We start from the raw sequence: 16,785 nt of genomic DNA, 5'->3' as shown, positions 1-16,785 counted from the left end.
GACAACCAACCAGAATGTCAAGCAGCCAGCCAGCTATGAGTGTGACTAGAAATGTGAAATAAATCCACACCCAAGCCAGAGTGAGATCTTTGTGAGATTGTACTTGATCTCAGTGATGCATTGAGCTTAATACTAACATTAAAGCAGAAGTAAGTGATATATTTGTGTTAATATAAGTCTTAAATAGTTATATCTTCCGACAGCAATCACTTACATAGAGTGTTTGGTCTGAAACACGGGTCTGTCAGTCACTCTGCTCTGCTCTGAGCCCAGGAGAAAACATTTATCGTATCCTACAGTTTTTATCCAATGAGGAGAGAGAACGGCATGCAGGGCTGTGTGTGCAGCCAAGGGACGCCGTGAATGTGGCGACGTAGGGACGAGGACTGTTATGGTGCGTTCAAGGAAACTCGTGTTTTTCCGACCGTGAAGTCGTACCAGTTCGATCTGGTACGAGTTCACCGGTCGGAAGTTACGAGTGGCCGTTATAGTGACTTTCACCGGTAAAACAGGTCGGAAAAACACGAGTGGGTTGCCTGGAACGCTACAAAGTCGTAAGTCGTGACTTGAAGCTGTAATTTACGATTTCAAAAGCCTGCCTGGAACGCAGCATTAGCGAAAACGACCGGACCACTTACTTCTGCTTTAACTTGTGTCTGTTGGTGATTAATCCATTTAAGTACTGTCTTGATTTAATAATTCCACCTTACAGGCCAAAAGACATTTAAATTATAGAAATGATTTTCCATTATGATACGATGTACAATTACATGTGAAATATTTGGAAGGGGGAAAAAAGGCTTCTGAACGAGCATGTTACGTTGTCCAAGCTCGTGCTTTAATGTGTTGTTTAATTTCTCACATCAATATGCACATTATATTATTTGATTAGTGTTGTTTTTCTTGTATAATAGATGTGATGATCTGATGAATAAGGCAAGTGTTGCTGATGTAAAGAGGAAATGATGTTGTACATATGTAACCCTAAAATTACACTTAATTTAGAGTAAATGTGTTGTAATATGAAGAAATATTTTTGATGAGATTGCTTTTTGAATCACTGGCATTTGTTAATATTGTTTTTTTTTTTCATTTTATCTTATTTTAAGATCAGGGGTAATGATATACATTCCTGTTTGATTTGTAACAATAAAATTAATTTGCTGAGCCACTTTTTTCATGTTTTGCACTCAGAGTAATGGATCCACCTGTGTTGTGTTTCAAGCACACTAAGACTGACTAAGCCTTGTCCTCACACTGGCTTAAAGACACTTTAAAATCATAGCATTGAGTTAACGACCACACAGTGTAATCCTGCTCCTGAACTCACCAGAGCAAGTGAAGTGGACGAAAATAAAGAGCCAGCAGCAGGTTACTACCAGGTTTGTCATTTGACTGCCTCAGGTGAAAGAAACCAGCTTCCCACACAGTATAGGACCGTAGAGTAGCTTGTCTTCATTTCTAGTCATGCTCATTAGGTACTGACTGAGCAATTTGTATTGGTCCAATAAGAGCACCATATGACTCACTTGTTCACCAATCAACAAAGCAAATTAATCCTATAAAAGTCTGTCTGTGGTGATTTGAAGTTATCTGATGCTAGTCAAAGTGTGGCCATTGGATATCCAATACTTAATGCAGAATGCTATGCAAAGTTATAATACAGTTCCTCGACGTTGGTGATTAGATAAGCATTACAAATATTACAGAACCACTACGCCTGTCAGGGTAAGCCCAGGATCACTGTCCTGATCTAACTTTGCCAAAAAAGGAGCCAGAAAAAACTGTGACAGACTATATCATCCAGACTGCAAAGCAGCCAAGAGTTGTCTTACACTGAGTTCAAAAGTAAACGGAGAAGCTATGACGAAACAGAAAAGTTTGACACAAAGACAAGGTCAGACAATGTAATGAAAGTGAACGTGTCGTCCGTGATGTGCTATAGAGGTGGAAACTGTGGTTATTTTGCATGAGACTGCCATCAAAAAGGAGCCGTGAAGTGGTGCAGTTACCACAAAAGCTCAACGCACAGGAGGATGTGCAGGAGGAAAACGATGCACAAAGATGACGCAAGACAATCTGCAGAGAAACAGGAAGGTCGTGATGCAGGACAAACTTTTGTTTTCAAGATTAGTCAAAAGTTCCTCCCAGACAACATTAAGGGAAATTGGATGATTCATGGTGACAACCAGGGTGCCATATTAAAGGTCGAAACACACTGATGTGAAATATCATTTCATCCGTACTAGACTCAGTGAAGGTAAAATAAGTGTTGTCTATTGCCCATCAGAAGAAATGGTTGCAGACTGACAAAGCCTGTAGCAAAACGCAAAATAATCAGGTTCAAAACATGGTTCTTTGGGAATTAAACATATTAGAGTGGTGATAAATTAGTTAGTTTATGATGATGAGAACAAGTGTGGGTGTTGGGTTTGTGTTCTCACATGTTCTCATTTTGGACTTTCATTGTGAAGCAGTGCACTTGGTGGAGGTGAGCCTCTTGTGCCAATGAAAGTGATTAGCTTGCTTTTGAGTGTGGTGTCATATTGCCATTTGTGAGTTCATATACATGTTACGAGGTGTGTATTTGTGTAGTCTTATCCGTCATAAACAAGGGATTAAGGTTGAAGGAGCGTGTTTGTGTTTGTGATCTTTTTTTCTTTTTTTTTCACTGAGACGATAGCCTACATGGTAAATATCCTGCATAGTTCTTCTCCTCTGTGCTACTCTGATTAGAGCAGCGTCCCTAGCAATGGTGTGTCACACTTGGAAATGGTCTGGCAACCAACTGCTGGAATTATTTTTCTGTTGTTGCAAGTCCTATCTTGGTCAACAGATGGTGGTATTCTGCTCATTCTCCATATTCAACCTTTAAGTGTTGTTCTTCTAGAATAATAGACATGATGATGATGATGATGATGATTAAGCAAATTGTTGCTGATAGGAAACTATGTTGTGTGACAGTTGACGGTCCTGTCACTATGCCTCCAATTGATCATGTGCCTTGGCTACTTAGCTACAGTGATATCCCTTTGGTCGAATGGTCAGCATGCGTGACTCTTACCTGGGAGACTGGGGTTCAAACCCTGCCTGTGCCCTCCTGCGTCCCGCTACATAGGCCTATGTAACCCCAGCGTAACCCTTTAATTTATAGGTTGTCAGTTTTAAAGTAATTATGTTGTAATGTGAAGAAAATACCAAAGAATATCAGTTAAATAAAATCCATAAAACAACAATTTGTATTGAGGGATACTCTAACATACTACATAATTACAGGGTAAAATTGAAGCAAAAACAAAAAATGTATCTTTATGTTGTCAAAGATGTAGACCTTAGCAGTTCTGTCTCTTTTGGCACTCAACTCCACCAAAGGGATATCTCTGTGGCCAAGTAGCCAGGGCGCATGATGGCATAGTGACAGGATCGTCAACTGTCACATGTAAGAGTATAAGATATTGCTGTTCACTGTGAGAATTTATTGTATTGCTAATTCTGCTTCTTATTTTGATTGATTATAATTTTTAATATTGACAAGTGAAAAATGAAAAGGTCCTAGGCATCTTCCTTATAAGGTGAAAGATTCAATGTGGCCAATAAAAGTCCTCAGAGAAGAGGATAGCTTGTCCACTACACATATATGGTTAGTGTGGTGTCTGTTAGCTGTGAGAACCACAGTGGAGGAAACATGCTCTCAAGGCTTATCTATCAGAATGAGTTTTGTCAGGTAACTGAGTTAATTACAAACAGCACAACACTACTCAACTTTCCGAATAAAATCTGCAGCCTCTGCAAGTCACCATAAACATCTTTGTCTCTGCAGTGATAGTAACTGAGCAGGTAGTTAGCTTAGCTTAGCAGACAGGGGGACACATCTCGCCTGACTCCCTCCATCTGTAAAAAATGTAAATAATGTTTCCAGTCTCAGTCAATCTTGTAAAATCTAAGAAGAAGCAGCACTAAACACTAACGTTGCCTTCTAGACCAAATTCAGGGTAAAAAAGAAAAAGGTTATACTGCACATTCAGCTTGATTACCACTGAACTAAATAGCAATTCCTGGCACTTTATCTTGTCAAAGCAGTTCTGTCTCTTTTTGCACTCATTGCCAGGAACTGCTACCCACACACAGGACTGTCCTGGACTCACTGTTGCACTTTTTGTAAAGTGTGTTTTTCCCTTTAGCTAAATGTCTCAGACACAGATAACATAAAGTTCCACTGGCATTTTATGGAAAGAAATGTGCAGCATGAGAATGTTTATTTTGACCTTTGACCTTTAGGTTTTAATCAGCCAAAAAGGACAATGACTTAATCTGTCATGAGACTCTATCCTCAGTCAAAGGTAACAGAGAGCAGAGAAGTTTGTCATTTGACTGTCTGAGGTGAAAGAAACCACCAGCTTCCCACACAGTATCACTTTTTACAGTAAAGTAGCTTGTCATTGTCATTGAGCCCCACCTGTCCCTTTCCCTTTATAATTTGAAAACCGTTGAATCTTTTTAAGTGTTTGAACTCCCAAATCAATTTCGGTTTGATTAAATTTCTTTTAAAACTGAATTCCAGAGGCTGTATCCAGTGCCACTAGATTTCAAACTACACCACCAGTATTATGGGCCAGCACAAAGTGCTTTGTCATCATTTCACGTGAGAGGACCTGAAGTTACAACAGGTCATTTTATATTATGTAAATTAAAAAGTAATGGTAACACTGAGTTAGCTTGAAATTAATCAAGGGTGTCCCAGTGGCTTACCAGCCATGGGTTTGAATCTGACCTGCTGCAGCCCTTCTCTGCATGTCATCCCCTCTCGCTCTCCAGCTCTCTCCTTGACTTAAATAAATATTATATATAATATAAATAAACACTTTTTTAATTTGAACACAATTATGTTTTCATTTAAACACGTCAGACATTTGACAACAACACATTGCAAACTACTCTTTAAAAAAACTTTATGAACTGTCACTTTAAATAAAGCCTCAATGATTTTTTTTTCCTGTACACAAAGGCACGTAAATGCAAAGGCTACAGGAAATGTCTCAACACATGTCCTTCAGACATTGGCATCATGAAGCGTGATAGCAGATTTCTCCGTTTTCATTGACAGCTGTTTCTCATAAACTTTTACAAAGTTTCTATATTGAATGCATGAATAATAGAAGAATAATAACACTGTAAATTGTGATTAGCAATTCAATGTTCACATTCAGTTTTACTGTGCTTACCATAACATTTTTATTTCAATGTTATGGGATTTGATGTTGAAAAACTTATATGTTCTACATAACAACTAAGAATTAGGTTAGACTGATTAGGTTTGGGGAAAAATAGTCTCCTCAACATTAGATTGTTGTCATGCTACTGGTCTCACATGGAAATTGAGCACTGCTCTGCTGTCATATTGCCGTGTTTCATTCACCCATTCATCCACCATTAACCTCCTCCTGACATGTATTTACTACTACGGCACTGCAGTTTTCCCTTTGTTCCTGTCATAATAAATATGACCACTAGATGTCACCAGTACCATGGATCATAGCCTGGTGTACAAATGACCCCTTTTTTTAACAGGAGCGCATGTAGTAGTTTTTTAAAAGTAGTTCAAGTGATCAATATCTGTCCTACAAAGGCAAAGCGCAGTATCTGCAAAAATGCCAAATGGGTCCGATGGAGAAAAACAGCTTTTTGTGTTTATCTTTCACCAAATGTAAGCATTACATCATATTTAACTACCAAATGTGTGATTTATAAGATTAAAGGGAAGGGAATTTAATGTATATTGTGCATTGTCATTCATGCTAAATTTGGTTTATAGGCTATACTGCACTTTGCCTTTGTTTTACTGCAGTATAATTACATGATCATACAGTGACACACAGTAAGTGCAGCAAGTAGGTCAATTTCACTTAGGTTTTTTTAAAATATATATATATATAATATTTGGCATATTTATTTTCAATATTGGTATATTATTTTTCAGTCAAAACATAATATCTGATGCCTAAACAATGTTAAACCCAGTCCTCTATAAACACTCCTAACCACAACAACAATCAACACTGAAAATAATAGGAGTGATAAGTACATCGTGTATCTGTACTTTCAGATACTGCCCCCTTCTATGTAAATATGAAAGGAGGCTCCCTCACGCTTGAGCTTTACACTGCTGGCTTGTATTATCAGAACAGACATGTCCTGTGATTTTGAGCATTCTGTGATTATATTTGTTCTGCCGGCGCCGCTTTGGGTTGTGAGCGTGGGTATTATCAGTATCTGAGCGAACCAGTTTCACATTAATTTGTCAGCCTGTTAAAAAAAATGTATTGACACGAACAATAGGCTATACAGTTACCTCATTCATCACCTCATTCTCATAAATTTATTTTCTTTATTAAGAGAGATATTTTTGGAAGTTGATGCCCAGAAAAGCATGTGTGTGTGTGTGTGTGTGTGTGTGTGTGTGTGTGTGTGTGTGTGTGTGTGTGTGTGTGTGTGTTCTTGTACATGCTACGTTGTGAGGACTGGAACAAGTTTTTAACCAACAGATTGAGGACATTTTTGGGAAGTAAGGACATTTTGGCCGGTCCTCACTTTTTACAAGGGCTGTTTGAGGGTTAAGACTTGGGTTAAGACGTTAGGTTGTAATTAGGTTTAAATTAGGTTTAGAATAATGGTTAGGTTTAGGCATTTGTTTTGGATGGTTAAGGTTAGGGTAAGGGGCTAGGGAATACATTATGTCAATGACATGTCCTCACAAAGATAGATTTACAAGGATGTGTGTGTGCGTGCGTGCGTGCGTGCGTGCGTGCGTGCGTGAAGTTACATAGAAGTGCCAGGATAATGGTAGCTGTAAATAGAGGTCCAAAAAATTCCACCCTTTGGTCGTAGTACTGCCTGAACAGTTGCAAGTTTTACTTCACAAGCCATTACCAGATGAGTGGCATGTTTAAAATGGCAGGAGTCACTGTAGACATTGTTCAATAAGAAACAAAGGTCAGATGTCACTGCAGTGTTGTGCTTGGAGCAGCCGCAGGTACAATTGATTCCTCTCCAGCGCTCAGCAGTCAGTTCACTGAGGTTGTTGGGGGCGGTGGGTTTCTGTCGGTGAGACAACTATTCATTGTGCTCTTTAGGCCTTGATTGAGGATATCCTCCAAACAATTGCTCTAGGTGTTGACACTGGTTCAAAGTTTTTCGACGTGTATTCTTTTCCCCATAAATCTTCCACTTACAGGAGGCTCCAAGTAGTGAACTGTTGTATTTATTGTTCATGTGTTTTTTTTTGTTTTGTTTTTTTAAATACCAGTCTTCAAGTCGACTTCCCTACCTTACAGGGGAATTTTTCCCATTCAGTGTCACAACTTAATATATCACAGTGGGTCACACTGTGTGTGTGCATGTGTCTCTCCAAATTAAAAGCACAGCTCTAATCTAAAACTCTCTTCAGTTTGTTTCACAGAACCATCTGGGAAGTCTTTGTTGGAAACTGTGTAGAAAAGGGCTGACATACTCTTATCAGGTGATTAGCTGAGCCATCCTTAGCTGAAGAGTGGCATATAAGGCAATGCAACAACGAGCCACAACCTAAACAGTTTCTGTGGTTGCAGCGGTCCCTCCCTCACAGGATACAGATCAGTCCCAACACCTGTAACTCATCCTGTGGTGAGATGAGAAGTAGAAATGGTAGAAAAAGCCTTTCTGCATCACATATACATAAATCCCAGTTTTTAACTGACCTCTTCTGACAACAGCCCCAAACACATGAAATAACATGAGGTGTTATTTCAACTGTATTTACCAGAAAATCATCAGAGAGGAAGTTGGGAGTAGTTGACAATAGTGTAATGGAGGTGATGCTCCGTGTATTGGAAGTGCTCCCTCTCTTCCCTGCAGTTCCCAAGCATCTCAGTGGGCTGACTCAATACTCAACTGACCAGTGGTGGAAATAGTCAGTCAATCAGTCAGCAAGATTCGAGATTAAAGTACTGGCATAATTTGGACATCTTTTGATGGATTTTAGGCTTATGCAGAAGTCACTTCACACACACACACACACACACAAACACAGACATCTGCTCTGTTAGACTGATATTTGTGTCGGGATTGTTAGTAGCGTGATTACTCATTCTGGAGAACTTGTGATTTCTGATCATTATTGTGTTTTCATATGACAGTAAACTGACTGATTTATCGATCCCTTCTGTTCAACGCATCACATTGTTAAGTCTGATCGTACAGCTTCCTTCAGCTTAATCATGATCACTGTGAGATGGAAAAGACAGTCAGCTGAAACTGATGATGACTCAGGAAGAAGCAAGTCTTTGGCTAAGACCCCCAAATCTGGATCAGACAGGATGGCGGCAGGGAGCCCTATCACTGGAATATATGCGGCGCCACTTGGGACACTCAAAACACTGGAACAGGTGAGATGTGAGATGTTCAACTCAGGAAACAGACAAAACCCTATGAATCATTTTCTAAATCCAACACACACAAACTCAGAATACTGTATCTATCTACAGGGGCCTGAGCTGCTCCATGTCCTCCCGCTCCACCCATGAGTGGAAAACAATCATAAAGATCGGAAGCAGCCCATCCAAGGCTGCAGTCCAATAGTGCATGTCTGATGGTGATTATCTCTCCTGACAGGCTGGCCTGCCGGGGAACTCTGGGGTTGAATATGAGGCAGTGAGGGTGGGTGGAGGGCGTCCACTCAGTCAAACAGTTGAGCTGCAGGACCATAAGTGTCTGTATGGCAATCTAAGGCTATTAATGCTCACCAGATGGGGCTGAAGATTTGGAACATGCTGATGGTGACTTTGGCTTTGACAAAGAATTTTACACTGTCCTGTATGAGGATATCACAAGCTTTGATAAACCACACCAGTCAGGGGTCGATGCTCCAGTAGAAACAGATAAACTCTTACTATTTCACCTTTCCACTTTAAGACAAGGCAAGGCAATTTTATTTGTATAGCCCGTTTTTACAAACAGTTTGTCTCAAAGGGCTTTACATGGCATCGTAACAACATCCTCTGTCCTTAGACCCTCACATCCACTGAGGAAAAACTCCATGGAAAACCCTTTTAACAGGGAAAAATAAGAGAAACCTCAGGGTGAGCAACAGAGGAGGGATCCCTCATCCAGGACGGACAGACGTGCAATAGATGTTGTTACAGACAAAACAGTTTACAGTTTATGTCACAGAATGTGCGAAACAACTAGACAACTAGATCTATATGTTGTTTAACTGTGTTCTTACAATCATTTTAACTTTTCACAATTGTTTGCATCAAATTTCAAACACTGAGTACCTCATGATTTCAATAACGGTAATGCTCATTTGATCGGTTGTCTCTTTTTACACCTTGGTGGCTTTCGACTCCATAAGGAGGATTTTAATTGTAAGAAGTGTGGATTTGAAGTTATCAGAGAAACAGCTCAGGTCCCAGCTGCTGGAGACGTCCCGTCCTGTGTCCACAAACAAGCGTCTGTGAATGCTGTTTTAATCCTCTGATCTGTTTCTTATGGAGAAGAAACCTCTGGATAATTAATTAAATATATTAAAAACAAAGGTCAGCGACAGTCTCAGCTCCCAACTCGTTCCTGACATCTGACTTTAAATGTGAAATTGCTTTATTTGAGTGTTTCAGTGGTTACAATAACTGGGTCTGTTTGGTTTCCTGAATCACAGTTACTGAAGGAATCAAAACCAGTATAGCTTGTGATAATGCTCATGAAGACAACAACTCCTGTGCTCCCATTGTTATTGTTTATTACTGAAAGACCCTTACAGGCAGAAGTTACAGACAGCGTATTTATTATAGTAAGTAAGCGCTGATTCCCATGAATGTAATATCTGTTAAATTGTGAGTGAGAAGACCATTTTTATGCTGGTACTGATGCATATCTTTAAGCCGTGATATGAGTTACCAATCAAACATTTTCTGACACTTACCTTACATAAGGGAGAGGTGAATAACTGGCACTTTGCTTTGTTTATGTTGAATGTGACTAGTTGAACAAATCTACTGATTCAATTGCTCATTGACTCAGAGTTTTGTGCAGCCATGCCTTCCACCCAGGGATTAAAATAAGCATCAGCTGAGCACAGCAGACCATCCCAGCCCAGCCCAATTGATGTCAAAGCTGGCACTGACCCAGGGCCCAAAGGGAGGACCTTGGCTTGGCTGGGTCTCACACACAGGCCTTTTCTTTCCTCTTCCTCTATGACATCTTCCTGCTCAGGAGTGGGGGTATGTGGCGGTGGGCTGGGGTGAGCAGAGGGCTGTGAACACTATTTCATAAGAGTCGAACCTCCAAACACCACTTCAGGCGTAATTTAAAGGTTTAGGTTGTGGGGGGTTGCACCACACAGTACAATGATGAGTAACTGAATGGTTTTGTAAGGAATAGTTATGAAACAGTCCCAGTGTAGAATTACAGTTGTGCAATGTGTTATGTGTTGTTATTCTTTATAGATCTATAAATGTGAAGACATGACACATGTGCAAATAATGTATACATATATGGGCTATTCCTAGTTTACAGGAATTAACTTTACAGTGTGCAGGAAATCAACTACAGTACCTCACCTTTTACATGACATTAGTACTTCCTTATGAAGTTATATCTTTAATGTGGATAGAAAAAAATCTGTTACTATTTTATGACTCATTTACTGACCTGAGTATGACAGACAAAAAACAACAACATCTGAACCACATTGTAAAGGTGCTGCTGATGTCACCAGTTTCTCACTGACCCTCCTGACAGCTATCTTTAAATCAACAGGTTCCCCACAAGGCCAGATCCATATTCAATTTGCACATGTATATTGTCACTTTTATTATGTTTTTTTTTTAGTGTCTGATATTCTCTTGTCTTGGTGTTTTCATAGTCATAGCATTGTGTATGTTGTCATACTTGTGTTGTTTCTGTTATACGTATATCCCAGACTGCAACTCTAGTTACAAACTTGGCATAGTAAAATGAATCTGATCTGATCAGTGTCTGCACTGTTACTGTGAAGCTGCAGCTATAGGCTCTAGATAAATCAGCACATGGCTCAGTGTAACTCCACCACCTGTCATTGATAGATTTGAGCCATAATGTGTTAATTAAATGCAGTGGATTGTTTGTTTCCCCCAAGTTTCCAGTCTTAAGCCCAACCCAAGCTGAGGCTGCTGCCTGTTGCTTACAGTTGGGGTAGAGAGATATCACTCCTAACTCTCTGGAGGAGAGAGAATTCACATATATTTTCCGATATGTCAGACTATTCCTTTTTTTTTTAATGCTGAACTTCTTTAAAGTTAGTTTCACTATACACTTCAAACTTTCTTGATTGTGGCAATCCATCATAGTGGACATCTTGTATACTTTTATTTTCATCACATTATGTGATTGTTTCAATGTAATGTTAAAATTGAACTGTGGACATTTATCTTGGAAACATTTATGAACTCCTTTCAGTACTTTTTTGTCACTTTTGGCACATCCGATTTATAAAATGTGTGCGTGTCTCTGCGTATAAACTGGTTCTCACACAGCACACAGTTCTGCTCTCCCGGTGTGATCTATAACATGAATTCAGCAGCAGCTGTGTTTGTCTGAACACAGGGCGCTAGGTGATATTAGCTGTGACTGATCAACACCACATGTGGATCCCAAACTGGGAAATTTACTACCAGACCAAAGATCAGGACTTCACATTCTGTATTTTCCTTGATACTGACCCCAATGTACAAAACTTTTTTCAGTATAGTATTATTAATGAAAATATTGTAGTTTCTATTCAAATCCAATTGTATTGAGCAGAATTAGGAACAATTTACAAATTGGTTAAAATAAGTAATTTTCCAGACATAAGAATGCACAGACTTAGGAACTTACCTTTTAAAGACATGGTCTTTCAGCTAATGATAATAATAATACATTGGATTTTTATAGCGCTTTTCAAGGACCCAAAGCCGCTTACAAAAAGACAAGAGGAGGGTAGTGACAGACGAGGGGGAGAGACAGAAGACAACACAAGCAGACAAGTACGACGGTAGTTGGGGGTGAAAAGTGTGGTTAGATATAACAGCACGCTTTAAAATCTGTTTTTTCCTCTCCCTGATTGATCTTGTTGGCATGAGTCCAGTAATGTGCTACACTCCCAAATGGTCCCCATGAGTAATCATCAGTCACTACAATAGGTCCAACAACACTAATTTGTGTCTTTCCTGTTTTGTCTTTACCTTTCCCAGCGCTGAGTCTGATTCATGCCTTCCTAACTGGCACTCGGCACCTAACACCCCGGCAGGACTTTCTGTGGTCAGATACTGCTGATTTCCGAGGCAGCCAGAGAAGGGAAAGATTGATTACTTCCTTTGGAGAGATTCCTTAGCATTAGTCAAATGGAGAAGGTGAACCTTCTTTTAGATTCCCCCTACGCAGGTTTCCTCCTGAGCAATTACAGGCAGATGAGTCCAGTAATGGTTGGAGTGCGCTGTACCTCAGGGCTCTGGTTGTCCTAAATGTGCATGAAGCTCCCTATATGAGGCAAAAACAGGGAATAGAAATCTACCTGGGGGAACAGTTGCAGAGCCTTTTTTTGTAACTTCTCGAATCTACAATATGTTGAAGAGTTAGTTCATGCAAATTAAATGGGTATATTTTATCACATACAGCATTTAGCCATACAAATAGCTTAGTTAGTAAATAGTTTGTTGTCCAGGTCTAGAAAACTGGCTTTGATGATTCTGCTTCTAACCACATACAAAATAGTAGCACTGCACAGTGTACACATCAAACTAACTACTTAGCACACTATCTATATATATCTACTGTAGATATAGACTATATCTTCACTAGAAAATAATTCTGATAATAATTCTGATTTCTTTTTTTGACTCATTATCGACAGTTACAAACTCTAACTATTCACCTTTGTTTCTGCAAACTACTTTAAGTCTTTATTGTGACAGGGGGGAAATCCAGCCTGCCCTGTGTTTTGATTGTAAGATTCAGTCAAGATTAATTTAACTTTTGATGCAAAATTTTGCATAAATTGTTAAGGGCAATTCAGCGTGAAACCTTTAACAACTTCAAAAACACATTGCCATTACACTGAAGGCAAAACACAAGAGAGCTGCGTCTGTGTAAAAATAAATTTAATTTAACAGTAGTTTACAACATGTAATGAAAAACAAACAAAATAGTGTCCCACAGATGTCTCCTGTTGCACATATAACACCATCTTAGTGGACAGAGTGGTCTGTCCTATTGTGTCTTGTTCCTGAAACTGCTCTGTTTTACAGGTCTATTTGTGAGTCAAGCTTCCCCCAAACATCTCATCTCAGCCTCATCTCTTGCAGACTTGCAGACTTTCTGTTTTATCCCAGTACAGCAACTTATATTAAGAAACAAGCACCAAAAGTATCACAACATCTCTGGTATGTCCTTCAGTAATTAAAGGTCACTTAATCCTAGTAATTTGTAAGGCTTTGTGATGTGGCTTTTTGTTTTTGTAGTGAATGTGGTGGATGTAGAAACCTGACTTCACCACTTTGGTTCATCGATTGTGCAGAATTTATATTTTACCACCATCTCCCAAAAAAATTCGGCAGATTTGTTATCAAAAACGTAACGTTCCACTTTTCTGTCTTTTACTGTATGTCCTTAGTGTGCTGCACAAATGTTTCTGGTGACAGACAGATGGTTCTGGAGTTTTCCAGTTCATACCGGATAAAATGACCTATGAGGCACACTCTCGTATCGTCAGAGTAGTCCTTTAAGACTGTTGTCATGCTGAAGTGGTTCTGGAAATGGCTGAAGGTTCTGCCAAGGTCTGCTCTGAAGAGAAGCTCCTCTCGGTCTTCAGGTCAAACAGTTTCATCACCGACTGATTTGTCTCCCACTGTTCCCATGCATCTTCACACAGCCGCGTCTGTCAATCACCTGTGAACAAAGGGGGACATTTTGTTGGCAATGTCAAGTCAAAAGATCATCACCGTCATCATCACTGTGTAGCTTTGGGAGCCACTTTGAACCTCAGTACAAATGTCTGAGTCCAGGTGTTTTATAATGTGGGCTACTTTCATAATGTTCACCGCAATTATTCAGTTGACTAGAATGAATAAAAAGGCTGGTTTCCTTTAAAGGATATCCTCACGCTCTGAATGATATGGCACCTATAAATAAGCCAAATCCCAACAGAGAGATGTGAAAGCCAAGATGGACGACGTCCATTTTACTAGGATTGATGCAGCTCATCCAAAGCCCACAGTGTCATATGATCTCCCACTAAACTGGAACAGACTCCTTCCAGTCAAATTTGTGATTTACTGATGAACTGTTGCAAAAGTCCAGTCAAGCAGAAATGTAAATGTTCTCAGCTATGGTATGTCCAAAGAAAATAATACAGCTGTGTCAGAAAAGATGCAAAGTTATGTTTGAAATGTAAAATAATAAGCTAGTGCTGACATAAAATCAGACACATAAAGAATAAATATCACATGCAAATGATCCACCATTGTCATCATCACACTTGACTTTTTGTTAGGCCTGTGTGTTCTGCAGTTGAAATAGTTCAGGGATAACTGGCAGGGGATTTGAACTCTCTATTAAAATGTTTCGTATTAATAATACATATTTTGTTATGCAAATGAGAAAGACACTTCAAAACAGCGTTTTTTTTTTTTCAAACGGAGTTTCAAGTTATAGATATGTGCGCGTTTCAAGGTGCATTTTCTGGACATTTTAATTTACCCCTTTCCGCTGGTTGCTCAGGCAGAATGTGCAGATGGTCCGGGGCTGTTTGGCCTCTCCTCTCCCTTTCAGCTCCTTGTAGACAGCGGTCAGGCACGGCTGGCCGTCCTCCCTCCCGTCCCCGACCACAAGCACATTGGCCAGGTGTGAGATGTAGCTGGACGCCAGACGCAGCGTCTCGATTTTGGAGAGTTTTCTGTCCACCGGCTCCGTGGGGATAAGTGTCCGCAGCGCCGTGAAGGCCGTGTTGACATTCTGGGTCCGGTGTCTCTCTCTGGCGTTGGCGGCGTTGCGCTGCTGCACCACCACCACGCCACCACCGGGTTCCTGTCGGTAGCTCACCCCCCCCGGAGCCCCGCAGCAGCCGCCGTAGCCCCGTTCGCTGCTGCCGTCGCTGTCGCTGCGGTTCCCTTCGTCGTCGTCCGACATCGAGGTCAGGTCAGCGGGGTACGAAAAGGGATGAGTGGACACCGGCCTCAGCATAGTGAAAGCCATCATGGGTTAAAAACGAGCGTCTTCGAGCTGCACGCAAACAAACAAGAGCCGTGCGTAACGGTAGCTGCTACTCCAAGGTTTGGCCAACAGAAGTCCCCGGCTCTGTTTTCATACTCCCCCCCCACACACCATGGCCCAGAGTGACAGTCAGCATGACAGGGAGGGCTCTTATAGCAGGAGCAGCAGAACTGTGAGGGGAGGGAGGGGTAGGAGTTCCCATCCACCCGCATATTTTGGTCCTGAAAGTCCCAGAAAAGTTCCGTTTGGTGGCTCACCTATGATTTGTGTGTGTGTGTGTGTGTGTGTGTGTGTGTGTGTGTGTGTGTGTGTGTGTGTGTGTGTGTGTGTGTGTGTGTGTGTGTGTGTGTGTGTGTGTGTGTGTGTGTGTGTGTGAGCCAGTTTTTATGAGCGGAGAGCAGACAGCAAACATTGGTATGCAGCTCCTAAACACTGGTGGTGCAGGGACATGAGAAAACTCTCACTAAGCACTGATAGTGACCTTCAGACCAAAAACATGAACTCCAGTAATGTACTAAAACATGATGCTGAGGCAGAAAACGTTACTGGGTTTTCCCATTTTATGCTACTTCATGTTGACACTCAACTTTTCAGAAACAAGTACTGCAGACTCTAACTTTGTGGTAGTGTATTTAGCTTTGTAAAGGCTATTTCAGGTCCTACCTGTAACACGTACACCTTTAATATGATCATCTGCATGATACAATGTGATGGCTGGTGCACTCTCCATTGTGAGGCTACAGTATGATATGAGAATCAAATGACTATATTTTACATGTAAGTTTTCTATTAAAGATGTAAGTGTTTAGTATTTTTGTCAAAAGCACCAAGTGAAACACATTAAAATACACACCAAGCATCTTTACTGAGCAGTATGAGATTAATTCATATCATGTGAAGTTTCTGAGGTTGGAGGTTTATTACAAATAATAATGACTAAATACCAAAAACCTACAGTGTTCCCAAAAGCATCTGTATACTGATTTACCATTCGACCATATATTTAAAACCTCTTTAAAAGCATGTAGAGAGAACAGCTCCTTCAATCCAAGGTCAGCGTATTTAAAACCGTTTTCTCCCAGCTCTGTTCTGACCTTGGGAACAGATGAACCTTAAGAAGTCCTGTGATCAGAGATTATACTTATTTGCTTATTTTCTAAGATAAGTATACTTGTAAATATAAGGGAAGCAGACCCAGGAAAGGTTTATAAATTTAAACATACTGTACATGATTTAGTCTTCTTGTGAACAAATCAGGCCAACCAACATGTATAAAAACAATGGGTAAACTGTTCATGGTGTTTAGTTTTGTGTTTCATATGTGTTCAACATTCCATTGTTTCACTGTGTTTTACATGTATGTTTTTAACGTGGATGTAAATCTTTTTGGCTCACTGTGCTCCTGCTGTCTTGACCAGGACACTCTTGTAAAATAGTTTTTTAATCTTAATGAGTCATTTCCCTGGTTAAATAAAGGTAAATGATAAATAATAACAATAATAACATGTGTAGCTACAGTGTGTT

At 40.2% G+C, this 16,785-nt stretch overlaps 1 protein-coding gene across 1 annotated transcript; it reads right to left on the bottom strand.

Moving 5' to 3' along the window:
- Nucleotides 1-13,134: 13,134 nt before the first annotated feature.
- LOC146987404 (transcription factor 15-like) lies at nt 13,135-15,388 on the bottom strand. Its single transcript, XM_085778028.1, has 2 exons — nt 14,749-15,388; nt 13,135-13,938 (listed from the first exon to the last, which is right to left on the bottom strand). The coding sequence occupies exons 1-2, from the start codon at nt 15,244-15,246 to the stop codon at nt 13,876-13,878; spliced, it is 561 nt and encodes a 186-aa protein (XP_085634154.1). The 5' UTR covers nt 15,247-15,388; the 3' UTR covers nt 13,135-13,875.
- Nucleotides 15,389-16,785: the final 1,397 nt, after the last annotated feature.

The sequence above is a fragment of the Trachurus japonicus genome, chromosome 5 (assembly GCF_045865225.1).
Source record: "Trachurus japonicus isolate A0001 chromosome 5, Traja_1.0".
Taxonomy (NCBI): Eukaryota; Metazoa; Chordata; class Actinopteri; order Carangiformes; family Carangidae; genus Trachurus; species Trachurus japonicus.
Note: the sequence above shows the minus strand (reverse complement) of the source record. Positions and strands in the feature narration are given on the sequence as shown.

Coding starts and splice junctions, on each gene's coding strand:
- LOC146987404 (XM_085778028.1), bottom strand. CDS start 15,246: ATGATGGCTTTCACTATGCTGAGGCCGGTGTCCACTCATCCCTTTTCG. Junction 13,939..14,748: donor TGAGCAACCAGCGGAAAGGG/GTAAATTAAAAT, acceptor CTTTGTTCACAG/GTGATTGACAGACGCGGCTG.